The sequence below is a fragment of the Stegostoma tigrinum genome, chromosome 4, assembly GCF_030684315.1.
Source record: "Stegostoma tigrinum isolate sSteTig4 chromosome 4, sSteTig4.hap1, whole genome shotgun sequence".
NCBI lineage: Eukaryota > Metazoa > Chordata > Chondrichthyes > Orectolobiformes > Stegostomatidae > Stegostoma > Stegostoma tigrinum.
This window is the reverse complement of record NC_081357.1, coordinates 98,134,008-98,151,903: the sequence shown is the minus strand read 5'-3', so window position 1 is coordinate 98,151,903 and position 17,896 is coordinate 98,134,008. Positions and strand designations below refer to the sequence as shown.

Here is a 17,896-nt window from a genome sequence, read left to right as displayed (position 1 = left end):
GTAGCATTCCTGCTGCCTACTTACCTGCCCCCAATCTAACAGAAATGTAGTGGGATTCAGGAGAGGCATTAGGTTGGCTGCCTGCCCTTGGACCTTTTGCGGTCTTTAAGTTGCACTTATGGGCTTCATCCAGACACCACTGTTTGGGGTGGGCCCATTCCATGTGGGAGACCTAGAAGCCTGAACTGCGTACACTTGGCGTTAGACAAGGGGAAATTCCTTGTGGGCCCTCTGGTTCTCTTGGAGGAACTGCACCCCAACAAGGGCATGTCCCTCTTTAGATATGCCCACCCCACTTGCAGGAGATCCCAATCCCAGACCTACTTGCACCCCTTGGTTTGGTGGCATTGCCTGTAAAATTAGTAGTGACCGTAATTCCTAGCAGACAACTGCTAGGAATGAAGAACATCTAGCTGCCCATCTGGCCAGCAGCACTCAAAGGCAGGACTTTCTCCTGAGATAGGAGTGGTAGCTCACTGAAAGCAATTAGTTCAGCTCCCAGCAATAAGTTGCTACACGACCACTATTGGCACAATGGATGGGCTCCCTCCAATTTCTTTAGTCAGGAAAGACAGGGACTACAAGTCCATGAGAGGACAACCAGTATGGACTACACTTACTAATTACTGTCTTACTTTCTGTTGCAGCTGTGATGTTTTAATGATGACCATGGCCAGTATGAAGCTATTGCGCTCATCCTTCTGTAATCCAACATACCAATACGTAATTTTGAGTTTCACCGTTCTCTTCTTCCAGTTTGACTACAGTGGTATCTCTGAGACATTTTTACTGGATTTCTTCCTGATGTCAGTTTTATTCAGCAAGGCAAGTGCTATTTCCATAAGTATGTATTGGTAGACTATTTGGAGAGTAGTCTGTGTTGTAATATTGATGGTGAACAATCTGTGAGGTGGGATGATGAATTGGCCATACTGGTGGGATGGTGATGAAATGTCTGTGTGGTTTGGTATGCTTATAAAAAGTCCATGTGGATGTGATGGTGATTAGTTGGTTTTATTTCATAATGTATTTTGTAGTCTATTTCTAATCTACATCTTCTCCTTGACATTGTCATCTCAAAATAAGCTATCAATTTCCAAAAGTACTTCAGAAACCCCTGGTTCTACCTCATCACCACCTTTCCTGACTCCAGTATTATTTCGAGCTGCTTATTTGACATTCAGCATTGGGTGAGCAGAATTTTTCTCCAGTTGAGTAATGGGAAGATCGAAACTAGTGGGCTGGACTTTGTCATGGTAATGATGGTAAAACTGTTGGTTTTTCTCCATGGAAACTGAAAAGAACTTCTGGATTCCACATGTGCAAAGTAATGCAAAAATATGTTTCTCCAGAGCATGCTCTATTGAGACACCCGTACACACACATGCAATGAGAAATTAATTAAAATAATGACAATTCTCTTTTAATGCAGTCAGTCTCTCTTCCTAAAATCTTTGAAAAAGTGATTGCGTAATTGGATTTCTAACTGCATACTTCACAACTGCTGCCAAAAATGCTCACTGGTTTGCAGTCTGTAAATATTTGCACGTGGCACCTGCCCATTTACCTTCTCCCTCCTCACTATCCAAGGCCCCAAATACACCGACCAGGTAAAGCAGCGTTCTGCCTGCAATTCACTGAAGTTAGAGATAATGGGAACTGCAGATGCTGGAGATTCCAAGATAATAAAATGTGAGGCTGGACGAACACAGCAGGCCAAGCAGCATCTCAGGAGCACAAAAGCTGACGTTTCGGGCCTAGACCCTTCATCAGAGAGGGGGATGGGGGGAGGGAACTGGAATAAATAGGGAGAGAGGGGGAGGCGGACCGAAGATGGAGAGTAAAGAAGATAGGTGGAGAGAGTGTAGGTGGGGAGGTAGGGAGGGGATAGGTCAGTCCAGGGAAGACGGACAGGTCAAGGAGGTTGGATGAGGTTAGTAGGTAGCGGGGGGTGCGGCTTGGGGTGGGAGGAAGGGATGGGTGAGAGGAAGAACCGGTTAGGGAGGCAGAGACAGGTTGGACTGGTTTTGGGATGCAGTGGGTGGGGGGGAAGAGCTGGGCTGGTTGTGTGGTGCAGTGGGGGGAGGGGACGAATTGGGCTGGTTGAGGGATGCAGTAGGGGAAGGGGAGATTTTGAAACTGGTGAAGTCCACATTGATACCATATGGCTGCAGGGTTCCCAGGCGGAATATGAGTTGCTGTTCCTGCAACCTTCGGGTGGCATCATTGTGGCAGTGCAGGAGGCCCATGATGGACATGTCATCAAGAGAATGGGAGGGGGAGTGGAAATGGTTTGCGACTGGGAGGTGCAGTTGTTTTTTGCGAACTGAGCGGAGGTGTTCTGCAAAGCGGTCCCCAAGCCTCCGCTTGGTTTCCCCAATGTAGAGGAAGCCGCACCGGGTACAGTGGATGCAGTATACCACATTGGTATACTGCATCCATGCTACATATACTATATACTACATATACTACATGTATATGTATATACTACCATATACTACATGTATACCACATATACCACATCAAGCAGAGGTTCACCTGCACATCTGCCAATGTGGTATACTGCATCCACTGTACCCGGTGCGGCTTCCTCTACATTGGGGAAACCAAGCGGAGGCTTGGGGACCGCTTTGCAGAACACCTCCGCTCAGTTCGCAAAAAACAACTGCACCTCCCAGTCGCAAACCATTTCCACTCCCCCTCCCATTCTCTTGATGACATGTCCATCATGGGCCTCCTGCACTGCCACAATGATGCCACCCGAAGGTTGCAGGAACAGCAACTCATATTCCGCCTGGGAACCCTGCAGCCATATGGTATCAATGTGGACTTCACCAGTTTCAAAATCTCCCCTTCCCCTACTGCATCCCTCAACCAGCCCAGTTCGTCCCCTCCCCCCACTGCACCACACAACCAGCCCAGCTCTTCCCCCCCACCCACTGCATCCCAAAACCAGTCCAACCTGTCTCTGCCTCCCTAACCGGTTCTTCCTCTCACCCATCCCTTCCTCCCACCCCAAGCCGCACCCCCCGCTACCTACTAACCTCATCCCACCTCCTTGACCTGTCCGTCTTCCCTGGACTGACCTATCCCCTCCCTACCTCCCCACCTACACTCTCTCCACCTATCTTCTTTACTCTCCATCTTCGGTCCGCCTCCCCCTCTCTCCCTATTTATTCCAGTTCCCTCCCCCCATCCCCCTCTCTGATGAAGGGTCTAGGCCCGAAACGTCAGCTTTTGTGCTCCTGAGATGCTGCATTCACTCAAGTTAGTCTATTGTATTTCCTGCTCAAAGTTTGGTCTCCTGTACGTTGGGGAGGCACAGTGCAGACTGGGTGACTGCGTTATGGAATGCCTATGCTCTGTCTTGAAAAAATGACCCCGAGCTTCCAGTTGCCTGCCAGTTCAACACAATACTGTGTTCTGATGCCAACGTTTCTGCCCCAAGCCTGCTGCGGTGCTGCAGTGAGGCTCAACACAAACTGGAGGAATAGCATCTCATTTTCCACTTGGGGGACCTTGCAGACTTCAGGACTGAATATCAAGTTCAATCATTTTAGAGCCTGAACACCACTTTTCATGTCTTTAGCCCTCCTCTAATCCCACATTATTACATGGTTTGCTTTCAGAACAGCGAACTCAATGACATATGAGGTTAGGATTACCTCACTGGAGTTCAAACGAATGAGGGGGATCTCATAGAAATGTACAACATTCTAACAGGACTTTACAGGTTAGGTGCCAGAAGAGAGTTCCCAGTGTTGAGAGAGTCCAGACCAGGAGTGATAGTTTAAGAATGAGTAAACCTTTAGGACTTAGAAGAAAAATGTCTTCACCCAGAGAGTGGTGAGCCAATGGAATTCACTACTACAGAAAGTAGTTGAGGCCAAGACATTGTATTCTCAAGGAGGAGGTAGATGTATAGAAATTATGGCTAAAGGAATATGGAGGGGATGTTGGGATTAGGAAATTGAGCTTGATGATCAGCATGATCTTTTTGAATGGTAGGGCAGCCTCAAAGATTTAAATGGCTTACTCCTGCTTCTGTATTTCTGTGTTTCTATATTTTTACCTGATCAGTCCCCATCATTACCTCTCCAGCATTTTATCATCCCTCTCTTACTGTGAAATTCCTTGTATGCCGAACTTTTCCTCTGCCTCTCCCTGGGCTCCGTCTCCACCTATCTGCTGACACCTTAATTTCATGCCACTCCACCCCTGAGATCAAGATAAATGCCACTTTTTCCTAGATGCTTTCAGTTCTGAATAAGGGTGATGTAGGGTCTAGGCCCGAAACGTCAGCTTTTGAGATGCTGCTTGGCCTGCTGTGTTCATCCAACTCCACACTTTGTTATCTCTAATTTAATGCAGGCTTGTTGTTTTCTCTCTGTGACCAAGTTTTTGGTCATCTGGCTTAGTATTCGTAGTCAATTTTTAATATAACATTGCACAAAGAGTCTTCAGTCATTTTGCTGTGGTATTAAATTAATGCAAGTACTTGTGTGGGATAGTCCTTGCTTGATATCCTGGCGAATAATTTGCATCCTGGCATATGATAGTGAATAGTCTGTGCGGGAGTTGAGAGTTTTTTTTTAACAAGAGAGCGGTTGTTAAATAGACTAATTCTGATTGTACTCTGTGCCAGCATCAATTGTTCTGGAGTCAAATGTTGGCATTTGACACCAATCTTCTAATTACGTTGAATTGCTGTTTGTCAGTTCCTGTTGTACTTCACACTTTGCACAGTTCACATGATTACAAACTATTCAAAGACTGAAATTCATGATTATTTAACACCAATGATTTCTCCTTGATCAGTTGTTTCATAAAAGCTACATTTTGGTTGGTCAGATTTGTTGACTGCAAAGAGCAGTGATATTTATAAATTAACAGCAATTAGCAGACAAATTGCACTATTCAGATTTGGTATTGTTCAGTGCCTTTTGGCATTGTGCCATTTACATCTATCAGTCAACACCTGACCAGGTGAAAGTCAGGGCTATAAACAGTTAAGCACACAAGGTGTCTTTAATCATCAGCACACTAAATAGTTTTCAAGCAGTTTCTAGTGCCCCAATTTTTTTTAATCAAAAGGTTCATGTTAAACTTTAGTTGTATCTAAAATTGAATAGGGATTAAGAAAAGTGATAAGCAGAGAAATCAAGGGCGCGGATCAAACAGGGTCACAGTGAAAAATAATAGGAACAGAACAAGTAATGTTAAAAAGATAAGCTTTAAGATGTGCCTTAATGTGTGGGACATTTGCAATAAAATACATAATTTAATTGTGCAGATAGTTTAAAAACAAGTCTGATATAGTCAGGATTACGGAGACGTGACTACAGGGTCTAAAAAGATGAGAAATGAATATCTAGGGGTGTAAGCATTTATGAAGGACAGACAAAAAGGCAAAGATGATGGGATTACATTGCCGATTAAAGAGGAAGTTAGCACAATAGTGTGGAAGATATTAGCTCCAGTGTGGAATATGCATGGAACACCAAGGAGCAAAAATACTTTAGTGGGACTTTTATATTGATCCCCAGACTGTAGGGGTTATGTTGGGAAAGGCATTAAACAGGAAATTAGAGACACATCTAATAAAGGAATATCTGTAATTATGGATGTCTTTAATCTGCATATACATTGCACAAATCAAATTAGTAACAATACTGTAGAGGATGAATTCCTGAAGTGTTTACAGAATGATTTTCTGGAGCAATATATTGAGGAACCAATTAGAGAACAGATCTTTGTAAACTGGGTATTGTGTAACGAGAAAGGAATAATTAGCCAGTTGGTTGTGGAAGGCGCCTTGGGGATGAGTGATCATAATAGCATAGGATTCCGCGTTAAGATCGAGAGTGACATATTTGATTCTGTGACGAGGGTCCTGAATCTAAAAAGAGGAAATTATGATGGCATGAGTAATGAGTTGGCTGAGAGAGACTGGGAGATGTTAATTAAATGGATGATGGTGGAAAGACAATGGCAAACATTCAAAAAGAGTATGGGTCAACTGCAACAATTGTTCATTTCTGTCTGGCACAAGAGTAAAACTGAAAAGGTGGTCAAACCATGGCTTACAAGAGAAGTTAGAGACGTGGAAGAGGTGCGTACAAATTCGCCAGAAAATTGACAGACCTGTGTATTGGGAGCAGTTTAGAATTCAGCAAAGGAGGTCAAAGAGATTGATCAAGGACAGGAAAATAGAGCACGAGAGTAACGTCGCAGGGAACATAAAAACTGACTGTAAAAGTTTCTATAGGAATGTGAAGAGAAACAGATTACTGAAGATAAATGTATGTCCCGCTCAATCAGAAATGGGGGAATTTGTCATTTAAACAATGAAATGCCCGATCAACTAAAAACACACTGGTTCTATGTTCACAAAGGAGGTCACAAACAACATGTGAGAAAATCAGGGTTTAGTGAGAGGGAGGAACTCAAGGAAATTGGTATCAGTAGAAATGTGATGTTAGGGAAATTGATGGAATTGAAGGCACATAATTCTCCAGGGTCTCATGACCTACATCGCTGAATACTTGAGGAAATAGCCTGTAAATAATGAATGCATTGGTGGTCATCTTCCAAGATTCTGCACACCCTGGAACAGTTAGTGTGGATTGGAGGGTAGCTGATATAACGCCTCTACTTAAGAAGGAGGCAGAGAAAAAGACAAGAATTATAGACCCATCAGCCTGAGTAGTCGGGAAAATCACAGTAAATCCTCCATGTACAAAATTACAAATTGCAAATACACGAGCTGGGCTGGTTTTGTGATGCAGTGGGGGGAGGGGAAGAACTGGGCTGGTTTTGGGATGCAGTGGGGGAAGGGGAGATTTTGAAGCTTGTGAAGTCCATATTGATACATTTGGGCTACAGGGTTCCCAAGCGGAATATGAGTTGCTTGGGCTGCAGGGTTCCCAAGCGGAATATGAGTTGCCTCACATATAACCAGCCCAGTTCTTCCCCTCCCCCCACTGCATCCCAAAACCAGCCCAGCCTGTCTCCACTTCGCTAACCTGTTCTTCCTCTCACCCATCCCTTCCTCCCACTTCAAGCCGCACCTCCATTTCCTACCTACTAACCTCATCCCGCCTCCTTGACGTGTCTGTCTTCCCTGTACTGACCTATCCCCTCCCTACCTCCCCACCTATACTCTCCTCTCCACCTATGTTCTTTTCTCTCCATCTTCGGTCCGCCTCCCCCTCTCTCTCTCTATTTATTCCAGAACCCTCTCCCCATCCCCCTCTCTGATGAAGGGTCTAGGCCCGAAACGTCAGCTTTTGTGCTCCTGAGATGCTGCTGGGCCTGCTGTGTTCATCCAGCTCCACATTTTGTTATCTTGGATTCTCCAGCATCTGCAGTTCCCATTATCTCTGAGACCAAAACATTGTTTGATTTAAAGGAGGAGTTGGATATAATACTTAGGGCTGAAGGGATCAAAGTATGGAGGGTAAGCAGGAACAGGATATTAAGTTGGATGATCATCCATGATCGTAATGAATGATGGAGCAAACTCGAAGGGTCAAAAGCCTTTTCCATGTTTGCTTGTTTCTAAGTATTTTATTGAGAAGCCTCCAAGTACCTGTGATCTCAAGTTTCTGAATTCCAGAAGACCTAGTTCGAGGTGACTGCAGCAGCTTTATGTTTCATGTCCTTAGCTCATGCCATGACAGCATTGAAAATGTGTTAGTTCAGCTGTGACTCTACAGAAAGCACTCTTGCTTGTCAGTCAGCCTGTGAATAAGAACATGGAGTTTAAGCTCGAATATACCTACTTCATTACCAAGGAACTGCTGCACAGGTGGCACAGGTGGCAGTACTGTCTTTTAAATGGGAATTATTAAGCTGGAACACTGTATACTATTCCAGCAAGAAAAGGGGAGATCTCTCCAGTGGCTTGAGTAATAGTTTGTCCCAGAACATCATAATGCAGATTTTAAGGTCAAAATCTCACGGTTGTTGTTATCATTACTACTATACTTAAGTTATCTAATTTGGTACCGACATGAAAGCAGGAAATAAACTTTAGAAGTATTTCCCTGGCTATTGTTGCCTGTCCCTCGATTCTAGGATTGTATCTAGTCAGGGTCATGATTTTCTGCCATGTGACTGAATGGGCCATTTCGTGACACAGGTCTTGATATGTGGAAACCCTGCAGCCATATGGTATCAATGTGGACTTCACCAGTTTCAAAATCTCCCCTTCCCCTACTGCATCCCTAAACCAGCCCAGTTCGTCCCCTCCCCCCACTGCACCACACAACCAACCCAGCTCTTCCCCCCCACCCACTGCATCCCAAAACCAGTCCAACCTGTCTCTGCCTCCCTAACCGGTTCTTCCTCTCACCCATCCCTTCCTCCCACCCCAAGCCGCACCCCCAGCTACCTACTAACCTCATCCCACCTCCTTGACCTGTCCGTCTTCCCTGGACTGACCTATCCCCTCCCTACCTCCCCACCTACACTCTCTCCACCTATCTTCTTTACTCTCCATCTTCGGTCCGCCTCCCCCTCTCTCCCTATTTATTCCAGTTCCCTCTCCCCATCCCCCTCTCTGATGAAGGGTCTAGGCCCGAAACGTCAGCTTTTGTGCTCCTGAGATGCTGCTTGGCCTGCTGTGTTCATCCAGCCTCACATTTTATTATCTTGGAATTCTCCAGCATCTGCAGTTCCATTATCTTTGATGAATAAGCTGCTGCTATTCTGAACAATTCACCACAAGCTCCCCTGTCATTCAGGTCAATCCCACCACACTTCTAAGAGAGCTCCAGAGTGTGTTTAAAATAATTTCTTTATCCCTCGTGGGATATTGACTCTTTGAGAATTGAGAAATCAAGCCTGACAGGGTTGACCATTTTCAATCATTTGGACACACTCTTCAGTTTGGAATAGACACAGATTGTAAAATACTGAGGATTGTCTTGAAGTTGTGAAAGGAGCTATAGAAAAGCAAACTTTTGTTAAAAACAGAGTTTGATCTGTTTGCAGTAGCAGTAGGATTTTCCAATCTTCCTTACCAGGCTAGCAAATCGGGCCTGGGTTTTGTCCTAAAGGGAAGAATTTGGCAATTGTGAATCACCCTTTCGTACTGTTCCAGTAGTCTACAAGTCCAGTCCTCCCCGTTACAATGTTATCTGAGCTGTCCAGGTAGAAAGGATGAAAGCCTCTAACCTTCACGTTTTCTCAAATTAATTTCTACCCTTGTATTCCTGAATTATCCAGCAGAGGACACTCATTAGCCACGCTAAGGAGGTTCACCACTTGATAATTAGCAGTGAACAGCTCCCCCACTAACTCAGTGAAAGAAATTTAAGAGATGCATGACTTAAAGTGATCCTAAGCTTATGCCCAGGAGACCAGACTGCATGAAACAAGAGAAATCAGAATCATTTGTTCCGTTTCTCTGTCCGCAGCTTCACTGTCTGTGTTCGACACTGATGCTACAGCTTCTGGATTCTACTTCGTCCTTAGCTCTTAATTAATTACCAGGCACTGTCCTGATCCGTGCTTGCATGTTAAATGACAAAGTTGGTCATTCAGTATGGTTTCAGACTGTGTTTCAAACCTACATCTTTGATTAAAATAAAACAAAAATGATGGATTGTAAGTACATTAGCAAAATACTGTAGATGCTGGAAATCTGAAATAAAACTCAGAATATCCAGCTGGCAAGGCAGTATCTGTGAGGATTTCTGAACGAGGGCACCATAAATATGATAAATCCAATAATGAATTCAACAGAAAATTCTTTACTCAGAGTTGTTAAAGTATGTAATTTGTTTCAACATGGAATAACCGAGACAAATAGCCAAGATCTATTTAAGGTAAAACCAGGGGAAAAAAAGTGAAAAAGTACAGAGGTGGTGATTTGCTGTGGTGTCAGAGGACGTTTGTATGGAGCACTAGCACAGAGCAGTTGAGTCAAATGGCCTATTTCTGTTTTGCACATTTTCACAAAGTATTCCACTTTGTACTTCTAACTATGACCAGTAAGTAACTCCATACAACGAGGAGGACCTTGAATGCTCTTTTGTCTCTGTAGTGCTGACATTGGGTGAATATGGTGGATAGGCACCAAAAAAGGTTGAATGCCAAATATCAACCATGAGGCATTAAGATCTTAATCTACTCCACAGCCAGGTTCCTTCTGGCCTTATATGACTGTTTGACATGAAGGACAGCTGGCAATTAGCTCACTACAGGAAAAGAGGGGAAAGAAAGTATAAGCAAAAAACATTTAGATACTCAAACAATGAGTCTCCACTTCTTAAAACAAAAATCCCTTTGGAATTCAACATGAATATTGATAGATTTGTAATGAGCACAAATCAGTATCTTTACTTTATGCCCCAGTGGTTGCTGCAGGTCACTGGAAAATTTCAAGGCAGATGGATAGAGTTTTGTTAGGTGAAGATATCAAGACATATGGAACAAAGAAGGATAAACAAATTTGTGGTACTTGTCAGCTGTCATCTAATACAATAGGTCCTCAAATCCATTAAAAATGACCTCTTGGTTCCTACATACAGGTGGTGTCTTGGTACCATATACTCCCATGTCCTGTAATCCCCCTAATGATGTCTGAAACACAATTTGGGACAGTTAACAAGCTCCCAAAAAAGTAAAAATGCCATCTCACCATGATTTGTGGCACAGTGATCAATACGTACCAGCTCCAGATCCCTGAAGAATATTATTTTTAGCCTAATTGCTATCTGCCGTTGTACATGAGTATAAAGCTGTAGAGACTAACCTCGCCATATAAAGGCATGATTAAAACATCTGTATCCACTTTAAAATTAAGACTGAAAATCGGGCTTGAAGAATTTTTGGAGCTTTTAAGTTTGGATTTGAGTAATTGCTCATGTACATAACTGTAAAAAGCTTTCGTTTAAGCCGTGTGTGAAGATAGTTTCACAAACATTTCTTTGGCAGCAAGAGTGACTCATATTCATGTGTTACTGAAACTAATTAGCAGTTATTAAATTACTGAGACATACTAGGGTGGGGAGGGGGTTAACGCTTTCAGTTGCTATGGTAACTACATGGTGCTGGCTTCTGAATACTCTTAATTAAAGGTTAATTTGCAGATGATAGCTCTGAAGATTAATGCTGTGACAGAACTCATTGTTTGAACTCCCACTCCTAAGAATTAAGTGGGATGAGGAACACAATATATTCTTTATATTTTTGTTACTTATTTTTCCACCCCTCCAACTTAATAAATTCTCAATAAACATGAAAAGGCTATTCCAAGCTTTCATGGGAGGGTAGAAATCACAATGAAATATTCTGCATTAGGACCAGCCTGATACATTTTGCTGTATCTGACTTGCCAAGGAATTTATTTTTTATTCCTCAGCTGGTCTGCAGGGAGCTGTGAACATCGACATCTGGTTGCCGTGACAAGCAATTGATAGTGAAACATGCGTACACAAATGTTCTCGTGTGACTGGCGATGGGTGTGGGAGTTGGCAGAAGAAAGGGTGATATTTAGCTTTTTTTAAATAGTAAAAAGAGACGCATAGCAAAGCAAAAGTAAGAAATGAATGACAAAATAAAAGCTATAGATTAATGGAATATATCGTGTTTCAATGCTTGGGCTTAGGTAAAACCTGAATTATATTGGAGTAATTTTTAAAAAAATATTGATACCTATTTGCATGTCCTACGCTCACATTCTCTATAAATCATCGATTGGTGACGCTGCAAAATATGTGGAATCAGTGATTCACCAAATCAGAAACACAGAATTGTTATGGTGTAGAAGGAGGCTGTTCATCCCATTGTGTCTGCACCAGCTCTGCAGTTGAGCATCATGACTTAGTGCCATTCTTCCACCTTTCCTGTAACCTTGCACATTGCTTAAATAGAGACAATCTGGAACTGGCTTAATTAAATCTACTTCCATCATGCTTCCACGCAGTGTATTCCCAGGCCTTAATCACTTGGTGTATGAAAATGCTTCTTCTCACGTCATTTTGCAACTCACTTTAAATCTGTGCCCCTCATTCTCAATCCTTTAATGAGAGGGAACAGTATTTCCCTTTTGGCTCTGTCTAGTCCTGTCACGATTTTGGAAGCACCTTATCAGATCTCCTGATAAACTCCTTTTTCAAATGAAATAGTCCTAACTTAACGATATAGGTGAAAAAAAATGAAGAAGTCTAACAACTTGGAGTATAGGGAGTTTGAATGCAAATTTTAAAAAAAAGGACCTCAAATGGATTGCTACCTCTGCCACATGCTGATGGATATAGAAATAACAATGAGATGCTTGGATAGAGTCAATAGCCAGAGACTTTTCCCCAGAGCAGGATTGACTACCACGAGGGGTCATAGTTTTAAGGTGTTAGGAGGAAGGTATAGAGGAGACATCAGAGGGAGGTTCTTCACCCAGAGAGTTGTGAGTGCATGGAACAGTTTGCCAGTGGTAGTCGTGGAAGCGGAGTCATTAGTGACATTTAAGCGACTGCTGGACATTCATATGGACAGCAGTGAATTGAGGGGAATGTAGGTTAGGTTATTTTATTTTTGGATTAGGATTATTCCACGGCACAACATCGTGGGCCGAAGGGCCTGTTCTGTGCTGTACTGTTCTATGTTCTATAGTGTAGTAGAGGTCTAGAAAGTAGAAAAAGACCTTTTGTCCTATCAAATCTGCATCATTCAAAAACAGCCACCTAACTATTCTAATCCCATTTTAATGTACATGGCCCATAGCCTTGTATGCTTTGGTTTCACAAGTACACCTCTAAATACTACTTAAATGTTATGAGGGTTTCTATCTTTATCACCCACATGGGCAGTGTGTTCCAGATTCCCACCACCCTCTGAGTTTTTCCTCACATTTCCACTAAACTTTATGCCTCTTGCAGTAAATCATGACCCCAGTCATTGATCCCTCCATTCAGGGGAAAAGTTTCTTCCTGTCTAGAGTATCCATGCCCCTCATTATTTCATTCATCTCAATCATGTCTCCTCTGCTCTAGAGAAACAGACTGTCCAATCTCTCTTCATAACTGAAATTGTCTACCCCAGGCAACATCCTGCAAAATTGCCTCTACACCTCATCCAATGCAATCGCATCCCTCTGAGAATGTGGATTCCAGAACTGTACACATTACTGCAGTGTTTTATACAGTTCCAGCATAACCTCCCTGGTATTAAAATTTTCTGCCTCGGCTAATAAAGGCAAGTATGCCATATGCTGCCTTAACCACTTTACCCACCAGCCCTGATACCCTAGGACTCGTGTATGCACACTAAGGTCCCACTGATCCTTGGTGCTTCCCGAGGTCTTACCCTTCATCATGTGTTCCCTTGCCTTGTTTGCCCTGCCCAAGTGAATCACCTCATATTTATCTGAATTGAATTCCATTTGCCACTGACCATCTTGTCTATATCCTCTTATAGCCTAGGGCTATGCTCCTCACTACTTTCCACCAGTTTTTGTATTGTCTGTGAACTTACTGATCAACCCTCCTATATTCAAGTCTAAATCATTTATATAAACCATAAAGAGCAAGAGACCCAACACTGACCCCTGTGGGACCCCACTGGACACAGACTTCCAGTAGGGAAAACACTCCTCAAGTATCACCCTCTGCTTCTTGCCATTCAGCCAGTTGTGGATCCAATTTGCCAAACTTCTTTGGATTCCATGGGCTCTTATCTTCATGTGGGACTTTATCAAAAGTCTTCCTAAAATCCCAAGAGACCACATCAAAAGCACTGTCCTCATCTACACATCTGGTCAATCAAGTCAAATCATGTTGAATATTTTAGATTAATCTCTCTCTCCAAATGCAGATTAGCTCTGTCCTTCTCCAATAGTTTCCGCACCACAGAGGATAGATTGGCCTGTATTTTTATGGTTTATCTCTTGGTCCCTTCTTGAATAATGGTACCACGTTCTCTGATCTATCTTCACAACTTGACTTTTCTCTTCACTCGGACTATTCTTGCAAACTTCCTTTGTACTGTCTCCATTGCATTCACACATTCCCTAAAGTGTGGCACCCAGAATTATACACCATACTGCAGCAAATAACTTATACAGGATCCGCATAACCTCCAGCTCTTGCACTTTCTGCCCCTACTAATAACACTGAGGATACTTTGCTTTATTACCTACATTCTCCCCCGTCCCCAACTTTAATGACTTGCATGCATATACATCCCAGCCCCTCTGCTCCTGTACATCGTTTAGGATGGTACTGTATTTCACAGGGTCTCTCTGTGTCCTTTCTACCAAAATGTATCAACTTAAATTCGCTACATTGAATATAATCTGATAGCAATTTGCCGGCTTAACCAGTTGACAATGTCCCTTTGAAGTCCTACATCGTCCCCTTCGCAGTTCACAACGCGTCCGAAGTATTGAACACAAAGTTAACTACTAATTGCTTATGGATATGAATTCACTATGATTGATCCATTATCCTCAGTGTAGTTTATGAAATAATTTGCAGTTCACTCAGTACAACTGCCTTAAGTATGATCCAAATTGTGACCAAGTGCTGCTCATAATAAATTCCATGTTGAATGGTTTCTGTGCAGAGATGTTTCATACCATGGAGAGCTGTTTGCAGATGCTATATATCTTATCTGTCATAAGCATAGCCTAAATTTAGAGTTAGATATAGATTCAAGAAGTATTTATAGCATTTCAACTAACTGGCCCATTCTTTGTCTGTGCTCTGCTGTAACCTTTTCCTGTTTCATACATCAATATCTTTTTGGTTTAAAACAATATGCTCACATATGTTATGACACATTTCTAGGACAGGTAGAACTTCAACACAGACATTCTGGCCCACAGATGAGTTACAACCACTGCACCACAAGAACCCCAAGAACGTGGCTCTCTCTTTTTAAAATAATTGTATAATTTACCATTTACAATGTAGATATTGTAAATCAACCCAATCAGGCAGATTAAGATATATGTCTGAAGTAGATAGGATTTGAACCTTGACCCTCCATGCCCAGAGCCAGAGATGTCACTACTGTGCCAAAGAACTCTAAGACCTCAGCATTTTTAAAATTTTATAAACTCACCATTTAATCACCCAATGAACTAATTAAACATAATTTACAACAATAGCAAAGATCAAGAAAGGATAGGAAAGGAGGTTGGGACTGAATCAAAATGGAATTGGCAGGGAGAAGATAATGCACTGTAACCCGTTTGGCTCCCAACTCTCTCTAAAAGCCTCATTGAGATTGGTGTCCTTTCCAAGGGTAACTGGGCACAAACATAGCTGCAGAAAAGATGTAGGCAGTTGGAAATTTATGACTGAACCCCCCTTCCCTCCATGGCTTGCTGCATGGACCGCTTGTGAAATGTTTACAACATTTAAAAGGCAGCTGGATAGGTACATGAATAAGAAGGGTTTATGCACCAAATGCTAGCAAATGGGACTAGATCAGTTTAGGATATTTAGTTGGCGTGGACAAGTTAGGACGAAGTGTCTGTTTCCATTCTGTTTAACTCTGACTCTATGATTCTAAGTTTTCACAGATTGACCAGCCTCTGAATGAAGAAATGTTTCCTCATCTCAGTTCTAAAGGTTCTGGCCTAATCTGAGACTGAGATTCCAGTTCTTGACTCTCCAACAGTTGGATCAATTGTTAGTATTATACATCTAGTCTAACCAGTACTGTTTAGATTTTATACGATTCAATCAGATCCCTTCTCATTCTTCCAAACTCTCATGAGTACAGGCCCACTGAAACCAGTGCCACGTCCTAAGACAGTTCTGTGATCCCCAGTATCAGCCTAGTGAATCTTTGCAGAAGTCCCTCTGTGGCACATATATCCTCTCTTAGGTGGGGAGACCAAAAGCACTTATAGTACTCCAGGTGCAGTCTTACCAAGACCTTGCATAATTTCAGTATTACATCCTTTCTGAAACCCTCTTACAGTGGAGACCAACATACCATTTGACTTTATGGTTGTTTGTTGCACCTGCCTGTTTCCTTTCATTGATTGATTTACAAGGTCGCCCAGATCCCTTTGTGCATGCACATTTCCCAATATACCACCACTTAAATAATACACTGCCTTTGTGTTTTTTGTACTGAAGTGTATAACTTCACATTTATCCACATCCATACTACATCTGCCATGTATCTGCCCACATACTCAACCTGTGTTGATCACTCTGAAGCCTCCTTGTATTCTTTTCACAACTCACAATTCCACTCAGTTTTGTGTCATTGGCAAACTTGGAAATAATACATTTGATTCCTCATCCAAGGCATTTATATCTATTACACATAACTGGGACCAAAGCACTGATCCAAACCACTAATTACCATCTCCAACAAGAACACAACAACACTCTTTCCAGCTCAGTTTTTTTTGGTCTGTCAGCCAGTCCTCAGTCCATGCCAGCGTATTGCCCCCAATTCAATTTAATTTTTTCATCTAATGTGGGGCCTTGTCAAAGTCTTCTTGAAGTCAAAAATATACCACATCCACTGGTGATCCTTATCAATTGTACTTGTTACATCCTCAGAAAACTCCAATCGATCAGTTAAGCATGATTTCACTTTCATAACCCATACTGACATTGTTTAATCCTGTTAATGCTTTCAAGCATTCTGTTATCAGTATTTTATGATAGACTCTAGTATTTTCCCCACTACTGATGTTAGGCTGAATAGTCTCTTTCTTTGTTTTATCTCTCAACTATTTTAAATAGTGAGGTTATAACTACCATCCTCCAATCTGTAGAAGCAACTCCAGAGTCTGTAGAATTTTGGAAGACAGCTTCCAATGCATCTAGTATTTCTAGGCAACTTCCTATGTTATTCTGGGGTGCAGATTGAGGTTGTAGGGATTTGTCAAATTTTAACACATTAATTTCTCTAGCACCATTTTTAAAATTAATACTGATTTTTAAAAATTCTTCCTTAGTTCCCGAACATTTCTGAAAAATTATTTGTGGCCTCTTTTTTGTGAAGACAGACTTGTACAATGTGTTCAATTTTCTTGCCTTTTTAGTTAATTAACCCTTCCTCATTTTATTCACATAAAAGGTGTTTGCAGAAGATAAGAGCTCACAGTATTTGGGTAATTTATCAGTGTGGATTGAGAATTGATTAGCACTCAGAACACAGGGAGTATGATTAATGAGTGTTTTTCGGGTTGGAAAGATGTAACTAGTGGGGTGCCACAAGGATCAGTCCTAGGACCTCAATTATTTATGATCCTATATTGATGACTTGGAGGAGGAGAAGGCAGAGTGTAATGTACCCAGATTTGCAGACAATACAAAAAATAGGCCGGAGGACATAAGCAGTCTGCAAAGGGGTATAGATAAATGAGTAGCAAAAACTTGGCAGGTTAAGTTTAGAAGAGGAAAGTGTGTAGGAAGGTGTGAGGAAGAATCACCTTGATAGGAAGAATCAGAAAGCAGACTGTTATTTAAATGGAGAGATGTGCATTGCAGAGGGATTTAGGTGTTCTTGTGCATGAAACAAAATGTTAACATGAAGGTGTAACAAGTAATTAAGAAGGCAAATGGAATTTTGGTGTTTGTTGCCTGGGGTATGGAGTTTAAAAACAGGAAAGTCTAATTACAATTGTGCAGGATGTTGGTAAGACAGTATTTGGAGTACAATGTACGGGTTCGGTCCGTGTATTTAAAAAAGGATATACTGGCATTGTATGCTATTCAAAAGATTCACTAAACAGATTCCTGGGCTGAAGGGGTTAACTTATCAAGAATGGCTAAATGGGATTTTTTGTTTTAATTCATTCATGGGATGTGGTCATCATTGTCTATATCCCATTTACTGCCCTTTCCTAATTTCCTAGAGGGCAACTAAGAGTCAAACACTCTTAAGGCTAAGAATGGTAAATTTCCTTTCCTGA

The 17,896-nt window shown here is 42.0% G+C and overlaps 1 protein-coding gene across 1 annotated transcript in view; it reads left to right on the top strand.

Moving 5' to 3' along the window:
* LOC125452477 (pecanex-like protein 1) overlaps positions 1–17,896 on the top strand; it is a 244,466-nt gene that overhangs the window by 142,634 nt on the left and 83,936 nt on the right. Inside the window, exon 21 of the mRNA XM_048530940.2 lies at positions 648–825. Within this exon, the coding sequence (XP_048386897.1) occupies positions 648–825 (178 nt within the window). The remainder of the gene's footprint in view (positions 1–647; positions 826–17,896) is intronic.